General features: G+C 47.3%; 1 protein-coding gene across 9 annotated transcripts in view; it reads left to right on the top strand.

The window, feature by feature from the left end:
- Positions 1–13,319, top strand: part of CACNA2D1 (calcium voltage-gated channel auxiliary subunit alpha2delta 1) — a 1,026,983-nt gene that overhangs the window by 922,456 nt on the left and 91,208 nt on the right. For 7 of the 9 annotated variants that reach the window (XM_029615087.1, XM_029615085.1, XM_029615090.1 and 4 more), the window contains one exon: positions 9,471–9,509. The exons of the other annotated variants lie outside the window; for them this stretch is intronic. In XM_029615087.1, the coding sequence (XP_029470947.1) occupies positions 9,471–9,509 (39 nt within the window). The remainder of the gene's footprint in view (positions 1–9,470; positions 9,510–13,319) is intronic. 9 annotated transcript variants of the gene reach the window in all.

Genomic DNA, 13,319 nt, shown 5'->3' with positions numbered 1-13,319 from the left:
ATTTATATTCTCTTGAAAGTTGATGCTAATGTTCATATTGAAATACCAGTATGGACAATGAGAACAATACATGTGATTGTTCAGGAGGTACAATATTGTTCTGGAAATAGTGATTGTTCAGGGAATACATTATTGTTCTGTTGTAATAATCAAAGTATAAGTCTGTGGGGGTTATTTTCCAAGCTGCGCTATGGGCTTTTCGCATGCATTATAGCATTTTTCACGTGTGAAAAGCACCATAACTCATGGTGCGATGCTAATTTAGAAAAGGGGTGGAGTCTGGGGTGGGATTTCTGGCCAGGTGGGCTGGCTTCGCAACTTGTGGAGCCATTTTGCCCAGTTTTAACACAGCTAATAACTACATCTCTTTCATTTGCATTAAGCTGTGCGATACGGCTTTATCACACTTTGCGATGTTACCCAGGTAGAGAGTCCATCAAGCTAGGATGAGAGAACATTGTACAAATCTCATCTTTGGGTGAGTTTTCTCACTCTGAAGGACATCAAATCTTCACAAGAGTGCACTGTTCTGTTCGTACGTCTCACTCTGCATGTCAAAGTGGCCCCTAACCCCTACACTAATACCTAAACCTCACCTCAAGTAACTAAGTGGCCCTCATATAGAGGTATAAATACCTACCTAGTATGAGGGCCTTATGGCTAGTCTCAGTCTCTCTCTCCCTCTCCCTCTCCCCCCCAGTGGTTATAGGTAGGAATTACAGAAGTTGTGGCACTTACTGCAAAGTGTGAAAAGTTATTGCACTCTGCAGTAATACCTCTGCAATGCGCACATTGATGAATCTAGGCCTGTGTTTGCTTTTTCTTTGATTACTGGTGCAATCCTGTGGGTAAAGGTACTCATGCAGCTTGCTCCAATACAGATAGTTTAGATTATTGCCCTCTAAACATTAGCTGGTATTCATATCAATATAGCATGATTATGAAAATCAATATTTACAAAAAGGTACATCAAAATTCTTGGAGATTTGATACATAAAACCTTTAAGAGTTGCACAGGTAAAAGTCAGCACTTATGCATGTAAATAGCAAATACTCACAGGTATGCATTTTATATACCTCAAAATACACGTAAAAGGAAAGTACGTGTTTAAAAAAAAGGTGGAGCAGGGTGTTCCGAGGAAGGGCCAGCATTTTTGTGTCTCAGTTATTATTTTATAAGCAATTTACGAGTTTAGATTTAGCAGATTACTTGCATATATTTACACCTGCTCTGCATCTGGAGTAGGTGATGGGGAATCTGTGTGAAATGGGGGAATTGAGGCTGAAGAGCCATGAGGGTTTTGGTGAGCTGCAGATGGACTGGGTGTACTGGTAAAACTGGTAATTTCATTGCTGTGCACGTTAGAAATTCTGCCGACATGCGTGCATAAAATCTGACATGTGGAGATTAAATGCCTGTCAGTTACACGTGTATACTTTTAAAGTTAGACATAGAAATCGACAAGTATAGCAGTTGCACGCTACTTATTCAAATAAAGTTATTTAGCCAGCTTCTATAAATCTTGAAAGCAGCATTTATGCAGACAAGCTCCAATTTATCTGGCTAAGTACCAGCACAGTTGCTACATATCTGGATAAGACAGATAGCTGGATAAGTCTTATAAGCACTGCCTATCTGGCTATCTGACTTATCCAGATAAGTAGTGCTTTTTAGACTTGCGTGCCTATCTGACATACAGGCCGAGCGCACTGTGTAGCCCCCGTTTCACCGCACGTTTTACGTGAGCTATTATTACCCCTTATGCTGTAAGGGGTATTAGCGTGTGGAAAACGTGCGGTCAAACCCCCCCCCCCCCCCAAGCTAATAGCACTCATCACATGCAAATGCACATTGATGAGCCTATTAGTTATCCCTGCGAGATACTGAAAGTAAAATGTGCAGCCAAGCAAAATTAAGTCTGAGGTCCCAAAAATAAAAATAAAATTTAAAAAAAGCTGTCCACTGTCCTGCGGGTTAGAAGACGGACGCTCAATTTTGCTGGCATCGGTTTTCCTAACCTGTGGCTGTCAGCGGGTTTGAAAACCGACGCCGGCAAAATTAAGCATCGACTGTCAGACCCGCTGACAGCCACCGCTTCCTTATTAGCGCGGGCCCTAATTTAAATAGAGAATCGCGCGCCCAGGAGAGGGGCCTGAGTGCACGTCGAGAGAGCAGGCGCTCAGCCAGGCACTCAGTTGTGTGCTCGTTGCAGTACCAAGAACGTAGCTTTGCATATCAGTGGTGAGCAGCCCCAGATTTTTTGGTTTAGTTTGATTTTTTGTATCAGGAGTAGATTTTGTTTTTCAGTTTATTTTCCAAATCAAAAAATAAACATCAAACATGAAAAATAAAAATAAGGCACAGAGAAACCTCTTTAAAGGATGAGACCTGGCATCGCTCCTGCCCTTTTTTATTCAGGATCTGAAAAGGGGGGGTAAGTGGGGGCTAGGATGGGAGATCCCCAGCCCTGCTACATTGAAATGAGGGAGGGGGTCTGACCAGCCCCAGGCAGGCCCCAGCTGGGCCGGGAGTTGGGAGTGGGGGTTGCTGGGCAGGAGGGTGGGAAAGTCTTTTTGTTTTGATTCCTTGAATAGAAAAATAGCCCAGAACGTCGGGATATTTTCCTAGGAGGTGATTTTCGGTTGATTCCACAATGTGCTCATTCATTGCAGGTTTTGCAGATGTTTGAAATGAATGCACATCTGCATTGCATCCTCTTGCCATTTCCTTTGGTTGGGGCGGTGGCAGACTCTGATGTCTTGTGACTTTACATCTCCCTGGGACGCTGTGAGGAGGCGGTTTCTTCTTTCAAGGTCCTTTCCTGCTTTCACCTTCATTCAGACAATTCTGTTTAGCCCCCTCCCAGCAGGGAGATGACCTGACATAGACCCAACTGTCCTGAGTGCAAAAGTCCTTATGATGGTCCCTGCTGGCACAAATTATCAATGCAAATGCTGGGGAAATTATTGTAAAAATCGTTCTTGATGCATTGGGATTCCTTTGCCTTTATTTTCCAGGGGCAGAAGTTTGTTAAATGGCAATCATAAAATGCCTTTTGTGCTGTGGCATGAGGGCCAAAGATGAGATCCTAGCACGGGAAGCATTTTCAAACAGCAACGGACTGACGGTTTATTGTGATCGGGCTTAGGCAAAAAATATCTTGCAAAGTCCTGGAGCTGCTCTATCCAGAACCCCACAAGTTCTACAAATAACAAAACTAAATGGCCCTTAGTATGAGGGTTTCATGCCAAAAAAATGTTCTGAGGGATAGCCCTGTTAGTCTGGCAGGTCGGGAACTCCCTGAGGATTTAAATGACCTAATGGACATCGCTGGTAGAGTAGATCGCCGTCTCCAGCAGCGGGACAGAGAGACTCGCTCAAGTCGCAGAGCCTCACCACACCTGTCTGCCCCCACCAGAACACCAGCCCCCAAGGTTCCCCCTTTTGCCGTGCCTTCGGGGGAACCTATGCAACTGGGCAGGTCTCCACTCACCCCGGTAGAAAGGAAGAGACGGCGTTCTCTAGGCCTCTGCCTCTATTGTGGTGGCAAAGGACATTTTCTGTCGTCATGCCCAGAGCGTCCGGGAAACGCTCGTGCCTAGGTTATACTGAGGAGCTACACCTAGGCGCTACTGGATCAGCTCCTCTCTGCACCTTACCAGTAACCCTGAAATACCCTGGTGGGGAGATCCAGATTCGTGCCTTCATTGATTCTGGAGCTGAGGGGAACTTTATTCTGGCCGATCTGGTGAACCAACTTGCCCTGCCTACACTACAGAAGGTCCCTCCTCTGCGGATCTCCTCAATCCGAGGGACCTTGCTCCCAGGCACCAGTGACTCTGCAAACAGGTCTGTTTCACTCTGAGGAGATCTCCTTGCTCGTCTTAGAACGAGCGGTGCACCCGCTAGTGTTGGGACTCCCTTGGTTACATCAGCATTCTCCCATAATCCAATGGGATGACTTCCAGCTGGTCCATTGGGGTCCCGCCTGTTTTGAACGTTGTCTACAACTCCCACGTCCACCCAAGACTCTGCGCGTCTGCTCTTCGCACCTTCTCCCTGAACCATATCAAGGCTTTCAAGAGGTCTTCTCCAAGGAGATGGCGGAGATTCTTCCCCAGCACAGGCCGTTCGATTGCCCCATCGATCTTCTGCCGGGTACCACACCTCCTCGTGGCCGAGTGTATCCTTTGTCACTACCTGAAACTAAGACAATGTCTCAGTATATCACAGAGAACCTAGCCAAGGGGTTCATCCGCCCGTCTCGCTCACCGGCTGGCGCCGGATTCTTCTTTGTGGCCAAGAAGGATGGCTCCCTCCGGCCGTGTATCGATTACCGCGGCCTGAACGCCATCACCAAGCGGGATCGGTATCCTCTCCCACTCATCCCAGAGCTTCTGGATCGCCTCCAGGGTGCCCGTATCTTTACGAAGCTGGATCTCAGAGGGGCCTATAACCTCGTCCGCATACGCCCAGGGGACGAATGGAAGACGGCGTTCAACACCAGGGACGGGCATTACGAATACCTGGTGATGCCCTTCGGGCTCTGCAATGCCCCCGCTGTCTTTCAACACCTCATGAATGAGGTTCTCCGAGACATGCTCCATTCACATGTCATAGTCTACCTGGACGACGTGCTCATCTTTTCTAAGGATATGGATTCCCATCGCCAGCACGTCACGCAGGTGCTTCAGGTCCTCCGAGACAACCACTTGTATGCCAAGCTGTAGAAGTGTATCTTCGAAGTTGAGTCTCTGCCCTTCTTGGGCTACATCATCTCCTCTACCGGCTTCTGCATGGACCCAGAGAAAGTAGCAGCCATTACTAAGTGGCCCCAGCCCACGGGACTCAAGGCCCTCCAGCGGTTTCTGGGCTTCGCTAATTTTTATAGACACTTTATCCCGCGTTACTCGCACCGAGTGGCTCCGCTCACGGCCCTGACCCGCAAGGGAGCTGACGCCAAGAACTGGTCTGACGCTGCAGTGGCAGCCTTCTCCGATCTCAAAGAGGCGTTTCTCTCCGATGTTTGTCTTCGGCATCCAGACCCCTCCAGACCATTCATCGTGGAGGTCGACGCCTCCAGTATCGCGGTTGGAGCGGTCCTCAGCCAACACTCCGACTCTGGCCAGCTCCTTCCCTGCTCTTACTTCTCCAGGAAGTTTTCTCCAGCCGAGAACAATTACTCCATCGGGGACAAGGAGCTCTTAGCGATAAAACTTGCCTTCGAAGAGTGGAGGCAATGGCTTGAGGGATCCCGGCACACCACTACCGTCTATACGGATCACAAGAACCTGGAGTTCCTGTCTCAGGCTCAACGACTGAACCCCCGTCAAGCCCGCTGGGCTTTGTTTTTCAGTCGTTTTGACTTCATTCTACAATATCGCCCAGCAGCCAAGAACCTCCGAGCGGATGCCCTTTCTCGCACTTCATGCGCCGAGGAGGATCAAGAACCCCCTCAATTTATCCTGGACCCGTCTAAAGTCCGCCTATCTGCACTAACAGTCCTCTCCCAGGATAGGACTATACTCCCCCGCCGGGATCGGCTAACTGCCTTACGCTGGGCTCATGACTCCCTCATAGGAGGACACGCTGGACGCGAGAGGACCTTAGAGCTGGTCAATCGGTTCTATTGGTGACCCAACATCCGGCGGGATGTCCTTTCCTATGTAAGTTCCTGCCCCACCTGCGCACGCCAGAAGCCCAGCCCTGGGTCTCCTTGTGGTCTTCTACAGCCATTGCCGGTCCCCACTGAACCATGGACCCACATAGCCACGGACTTTGTGGTGGACTTACCCCCGTCTTGTGGGCATACGGTCATCTGGGTCACAGTTGACCGCTTCTCTAAGATGGTGCACCTAGTTCCTCTACCGAAACTTCCCTCAGCGCCCGAACTGGCCCGCCTCTTTTCCAAGCATGTCTTCAGGCTTCATGGTCTTCCTCAAGACATAGTCTCAGACAGGGGCCCCCAGTTCGTCGCCCGCTATTGGAGAGCTCTCTGCAGATGCTTTAAGGTAAAGCTCAGTTTCTCCACAGCCTTCCACCCGCAGAGCAACGGACAGACCGAGAGAATGAATCGGTCACTGAAGGCCTATGTTCGGGCCTTCATCAACGAGAGACAGGACAATTGGTCTGAACTATTGCCATGGGCCGAGTTTGCTTACAAAAACCAGGTTCACGCGGCTACCGGCAAATCTCCATTCAAACTGGTTTACGGGAAACCACTGAGACCTCCACTGCCGCTGGAGGCCCCCAGCACCTCCTCAGCCGTTCAGATAATGGCTCGACAACTACAGACATTGTGGTGCACGACGCAGAGACAGCTATGCCGCTCGGCCGTGTCCGCCAAGCAAGCGGCCGACCGCCACCGACGACCAGCTCCCATCTCCCAGCCCGGGGATCGAGTCTGGCTCAGCACAAAGAACATCCACCTCCGGCTCCCATCACGGAGATTCGCACCCAAGTTCTGTGGGCCATTTCGGGTTGCTGAGCAAGTGGGTCTGGTGTCATATCGGCTGAGACTACCTTCTTCTCTCTGAATCCACAATGTCTTTCATGTGTCCCTGCTTAAGCCTGTGGTCCTCTCTCGGTATCATCGTACGCCTCCGGATCCTACGGCTACTGCCATCGATGAGGATCCTACGTATCAAGTGTGAGAAGTTCTTGATGTCCGCTTCCACAACCGTAGATGGGAATATCTACTGGCGTGGGAGGGCTGTGGTGATGAGGATAACACCTGGGAACCCAGCCGCAATATCCTTGACAAGAGCCTTTTGCAACAATTCCATCTGGACCATCCAGGAAAGCCAGGTCCTCTCAAGAGGGGCTGTAAAGGGGGGGGAGGTACTGTTGCGGTCTCCACCGCTTCCCCTCCTTTAGCTCTGAACAGGGCTCACCTCTGCTGCTGGAAACGCCGCGTTTCGCATGCCTGGGACGCCTATGGCTCTGCTAGTTCCTCGTGGCGGCCGCCATTGCTTGCCCGTTTCCCCGCTGCCTCGCGCGCGCGCGAGGACGCACACTATGTACGCACAGTTCCCGGAAGTCTGGCCCCGCCTGTGCTAATTACACCACGCCCGAAGCCTGATATAACCGGCATCCGGACGCCTACTCTTTGCCTTGCAACGAGGTTCACTACTGCCTAGTAGTTCTGAGTTGCGCTTCGTCTGTTCCTCGTTCCTGACTGACCTTTGGATTGCCTTGACTTCGCTTCAGCCTGCCGCCTGCCTCCGACCTTGGTCCGTTCCTGACTTCGCTTCAGCCTGCCGCCTGCCTCCGACCTTGGTCCGTTCCTGACTTCGCTTCAGCCTGCCGCCTGCCTCCGACCTCGGTCCGTTCCTGACTTCGCTTCAGCCTGCCGCCTGCCTCCGACTTTGGTCCGTTCCTGACTTCGCTTCAGCCTGCCGCCTGTCTCCGACCTCGGTCCGTTCCTGACTTCGCTTCAGCCTGCCGCCTGCCTCCGACCTCGGTCCATTCCTGACTTCGCTTCAGCCTGCCGCCTGCCTCCGACCTCGGTCCGTTCCTGACTTCGCTTCAGCCTGCCGCCTGCCTCCGACCTCGGTCCGTTCCTGACTTCGCTTCAGCTTGCCGCCTGCCTCCGACCTCGGTCTGTTCCTGACTTCGCTTCAGCCTGCCGCCTGCCTCCGACCTCGGTCCGTTCCTGACTTCGCTTCAGCCTGCCGCCTGCCTCCGACCTTGGTCCGTTCCTGACTTCGCTTCAGCTTGCCGCCTGCCTCCGACCTCGGTCCGTTCCTGACTCCGCTTCAGCCTGCCGCCTGCCTCCGACCTCGGTCCGTTCCTGACTTCGCTTCAGCCTGCTCCAGTTCACAGCCAGCTACAGACTCCATTCCAGTCTACAGCCTGCTCCAGTTCACAGCCAGCTACAGACTCCGTTCCAGTCTTCAGCCGGTACCCGCTTCAGCACTCTACGAACCCTGCCTCACGGTCCGGCTTACTACAGGTATCGCTGCCGCCCGCTGTCCTGTCATCAGCTGGCCCTCGACCTGCACTGCTGGCCTAGAGACTGTTCTCTCTTTTGACTTTTCTTCTTCACCCTCTGCCCAGGCTTGTCTGCCATTGACTCTGAGCTATAACCCAAGTCCCAAGGTTCCAGGACCCTACGGGCTCCTCCTGGGGGGTTTGGGTGAACACCACCAGCCTGTGGCTCCGCCTCCCGGCCTACCCGGTCACCCTGGGTAGTCCGGCCCAAGGGTCCACCATCCTGCCTGCAGCACCCAACTGCAACATACGGCATGTTGATTCAGGGAGGTGTGAACTGTGCAGGGAAGAATATACTGTGCACAGCATAATGGTACAGAAAGGTGTGTATTGTCTACAGCATATTGGCATAGGAAGCGAATCATATTGCCCAATATATTCACATGGGATGTATACTCTGTGTGCTGTATATCCGCACAGGTAGGTAGCTTATATGCACATCATATCCTCAGAGGGAGGCATGCACTGCACTGTGCTGGTACATGGGCTTTTGTAAGAACACACGGAAGTGATTTCATGTGTACTTTTATGTATACTTGAAAGAGACATTCCTGGTTGTGGAGATAGGTGGGAAAGTCATTTGCATGCATTCTTTCCATTTTTAAAGAATGCGCATGGTATGGAACTTTCAAGTAGTCCAAAATATGGCCCCGAGAATTGTTTTGGGTTCTTTGAGGTGGGGGTTAGCTGCTCCTCGTCTTTTGAAATTACACTGGTTACCTGTGAAGTTATGATACAACTATAAATTTCTTGTATTCGCTTTTTTAAATTTTGCATTGGAAGATTTTATTGTAAAAACTGGAAAGCGATTTATATATTTTTATAAGTAAAATAAATAAAATGTATAAGGGCATAAGATTTTCCATACTGGGTCAGACCGAAGGTCCATCAAGTCCAGCATCCTGTGTCCAACGGTGGCCAATCCAGGTTACAAGTGCCTGGCAAGTACCCAAAAATTAATTAGATCCCATGCTACTAATGCTGGCAACAAGCAGTGGCTATTCCCTAAGTCAGCTTGATTAATAGCAGTTTATGGACTTCTTCTCCATGAGCTTATGCAAACCCAGGTGTAAATGTGTATGCATGCACATTGACACCAGTTCCTGAGCAGGTATCAGTGTGTGTGCATGTGTGTGGCACAAGGTTCAATGTACACCCACTAATTTTCAAAGTGGACACATCTACTTTCTGCATGCGGACTTCAGTTCAAGTGCTGGATTTAAGAATTTGGTACCCACGGGCTGGGCTGGAGAGCAGGGGATGGTGATCTCCCAAAGTGAACAGGGGATCCCAGCAAACAGCAGCAGGCTTCTCTTTTCCTAGGTATTTGGCACCTGAGGCAGCAGCCTATTTGGGCTCTTATAAAATTACACTCATAAGTTGCTGACTTTTGTCCTGAATCTAAATGTAAACCTGCTGTGCTCTTTTCCCTTGCTTTCACTATGTTTACTAATTGCTATTGATTTCTGTCCTTCAGTGCAAAAGTGAGATCTGTGATTGTGAAACAAATAGTAAGGTAAAATCAACACTCTGATTTCTCTTCTATTTTACCATCTTCTCTTTTCTTCTTAATATAGCAAAATTAACACACTTTTTTCTTTCTATTTCCATCTTCTGTTTTATTCTGAGTTTTTCAGGTGGCTATGAGTTCTAGGGTGCTAGTTAATTCAGGGTAGCATGATTATAAAATATTTTAATGTTTATATTGTTTTATTTTTGTTTATGACTTGTGGCTTTATCTGTTTTAGTTTTTATGATTACTTTGTTGTGCTTGTGTTTACTGTGCACCATTTTGAATTGGTTACCACTTAGAAAAGCAGTTTATAAATGTGTTACAAGCTCTCAGAAATTGCTTCATAAAGTGTATAAGGGGTATCTGAATTATGAGTCTGCTTTAACATTGCCATGAGGTTGCTGACTAAAAATTGAGTATTCCAAAAAGGCTAGATTACAGAAAATCTGCTCAGAATTTAGACAGTAAGTTAGGATATATTTATTTATTTGTTTTATTTATTTAACAGTTTTATATACCGAATTTCTTGTAAGAGGTTACAAATCAAAGCAGTTTACATTGTAACAGAAACAGTGCCTCAAAGAGTGCAATTACATAGAACAGAGGAATACAGAACTAGGATCATGAAACTATTGAACAAACCAGGGTATAAATCAATATATGTATATAAGAACATAAATATTTATTTATTTATTTATTTGTTTATTTATTTGAATGTTTTTATATACCAAAGTTTGGTGTCATCCTTCACTCCGGTTTACAATTGTAACAACAATTTACATTAAAACATCAGGGAGCTAATTAATATTAGGTAAAGAGTGGAAACATTTGAAACATTAGAAACAGTAGAAACATTGGGTGACATTGAGTAACATTGAGAGACATTATAAACATTGAGTGACATTGAGTATCGATGGGGAATATTGTGTAACCTTATGGTTGATTGATGAATAAAAAGTAATAATAATAAATAATGATATATAAGTATTAATATATAATAAACATTAACACTGAGTAACATTGAGGGTTGTGTGATAGGTCTGGCAGTACGTTATGAGAGGTTAATGATGAATGGTTGGGGTGTGTTGAAAGATATTAGGTGGTCTGTTGTCGGTTGGGTGATGGGGGTTATTGTCTTTAAGGGTGTGTTGACATCTTGATTGGTTTATCCAATCCCATTCTTGTAGGCTTGTTTGAAAAGCCATGTTTTGAGTAGCTTTTTGAATATTTTTGCATTGTTTTGTAGTCTTAGACTGTCAGGTAGGGAGTTCCAGAGATGTGGTCCAGCTATTGAGAAAGCTCTTTTTCTTACTGTGGTGAGTTTACAGTTGTTACTGGTAGGATTTTAAGACATGCTTTGTTTGAGGATCTGGTGTTACGTTGGGTGTGGGGCTTTTGTATTAGTGTGTTAAGGCAGTCATAGTCATTGTTGTGGATTGTGTTGTGAATGATTGATAGTATTTTGAATTCAATTCTTTTTCCTTCTAGTAGCCAGTTTAGGTCTTTTAAGACAGGGGGAGATGTGGTCTGTTTTTTTTATGACCAGTGAGGATTCGGGTGGTGGCATTTTGTAGTATTTGTAAGGGGCATAAGGTTGATTTGGGAAGTCCTATCATGAGCAAGTTGCAATAGTCGATGCTTGAAAATATCAAGGATTGGAGAATTGTTCTGAAATCAGGTTGATTTAGTAGGGGTTTGAGGTACTTGAGAATTGATAGCTTGTGGAATCCTTCTTTTTTCATTGAAATGTGTTTTTTCCAGTTGAGTTCTGGGTCTATCCAGATTCCAAGATCTTTCACATTTTCTTTTAGTTTGATGGGGTTGTTGTCTATGATTATGGAGTATTTCTGTTGGTCTCCAGAGTTGTTTTTCTCGATTAGGATACATTCAGTTTTGTCTGTATTAAGGCATAATTTGTTTAGAATGTTTTTAATTTCATTGATGAGCTTTGCGAGTATCAGAGCGTTCTCAATAGTGTTTGTTACTGGAATGATCAGCTGTATGTCATCTGCGTACAGGAAGTAGGTGACGTTGAGATTTGAAAGGAGTTGGCATAGAGGTAGTAGGTATGTATTGAATAGGATTGCTGATAGTGCGGATCCTTGAGGGACTCCGGTTTCTAGAGGGATGGATTCTGAGGTTTGGTTGTTGGATATTAGAATGAATTTCTTCATAAGGGCTTGTGCGTTTATGAGGATGAAGGTTAGGTAGATGAGGTTTTTTATGGATTTATTAAGGATTATCTTTACTAGGTTTCGATGCTTTACAATTGGTTTGTTGGGAGGCATGTTGTACATCTTGGGTTGTTTGTGTGGAGTTCTGAGTTTGGTGTTCTCTATTTCCGTTGATCTTGGGATGTGTGTGTTTCAGTCAAGGGTGAATGCAAGATCTTCTACTGTATGCATCGATAAGAGCTTGGTGTGCTAGTTGATTTTGAGTCGTTAGTTCGTCTTGGCAGTGGTGGTGAAGGACAATGGAGGATGTTTATTTGGGTGTTTGGGTTGAAACGTTTGAGTCGATGAGGATTCTGCTTTGTGTTCTTTAGTCTGGGTGATGGTGGAGGGGGGCATGCTAAGGGGTACGACAAGGGGCAGGCCCTTTTGTCACGCTCCTTTGGTGCGCGACACCGGTGCGTGGTGCCAGAGGCATGCTTACGATACTTTTAAACCATCCAATTAGGTCCCACGTCGCCGCCTGAGGAGCGTCGGTGGGCTGGGTCTAGGTGCGGTCGGAGCGGGGAGGGCTCGGGTTTGCCGCAACGTGCTGATGCTGCCAGGATCAGCTGCCGGGATCGCTAGGGCTCACTGTGAAGGTGGGTCCTGGAGGTGGAGGTTCGCAATCTGCCGTGGAGGCAGGGCAGAGGTTCTGCGTCCCGCTGATGTCTGAGTCCTGCTGTGGAGGTAGTGCCGGGCTGCGGATTGCTGTTCGTCTGCCGGTCTGGTTCATTCAGGATGGCCTGCTGCCCTGTTTCTTCTGAGGAGGTAGGGCAGTGTTTAGGCCTATCGGGCTAGTGGTCGGCACGTCTTTTGAGTCTGGAGGGTCAGCTGTCTGGTCGGAGGTCTGCGCTGGTTGGCGAGTGCAGGTTTAAAGGGCTGGGAGGTGCGCTTACGATACTTTTAAACCATCCAATTAGGTCCCAAGTTGGGACCTGTGGGATCAGAGAATGCTTCATCAGACCCAGCATTTTGTTTCTGACAGTGGCTATTCCAGGTCATTTGGAATTATTCAGCAGATCCAAATGGGGAGATCCATTCCTCATTGCTTACTCCCAGAAATAAGAGATGGAAGACCATTATCTGCCTAATAATTGCTAATTGACCTGTCCTACAGAAACGTATCCAAACCTTTTCAAAATCCATCTATTCTCCTAGACTTGATGAGATTTTCTAACAATTAATTCTAAAGCTTAATTGTATGTTGTCTAAAAAATACTTATCAAATTTATTTTAAATGTGCTGCTAGTCGGTGTGATGGTGTCCCCTCATTCTCATATTATTTGAAAGAGTAAAGAACCACTCCCTGTAATCTTATTCCATCCCATTCATGAGTTTATAAACATTTTAGCATCTTCTCAGAAGATCCTGAACCTGAACCCGTTTCGCCGTTCTTCCATACCTGCATTTCTGTTGCCCCTTTTTTGGATCTATTATACTGCAACTGGAAATGCACACAACACTCAAGATGTGGCTGCACCATGGCTTACTCCAGAATAGTTATTATATTGTAAGCAAGTTTAGGGGTTCAGGGACCTGTCTTCTGCAGGACACTTCCAGTTCACCTCCCACTTCAGTTCACAATCCTAATCTCATGAAA

This window comes from Rhinatrema bivittatum, chromosome 9 (assembly GCF_901001135.1).
Source record: "Rhinatrema bivittatum chromosome 9, aRhiBiv1.1, whole genome shotgun sequence".
NCBI lineage: Eukaryota > Metazoa > Chordata > Amphibia > Gymnophiona > Rhinatrematidae > Rhinatrema > Rhinatrema bivittatum.
The sequence above is the reverse complement of the archived record's forward strand: the minus strand, read 5'-3'. Positions and strand labels throughout refer to the sequence as shown.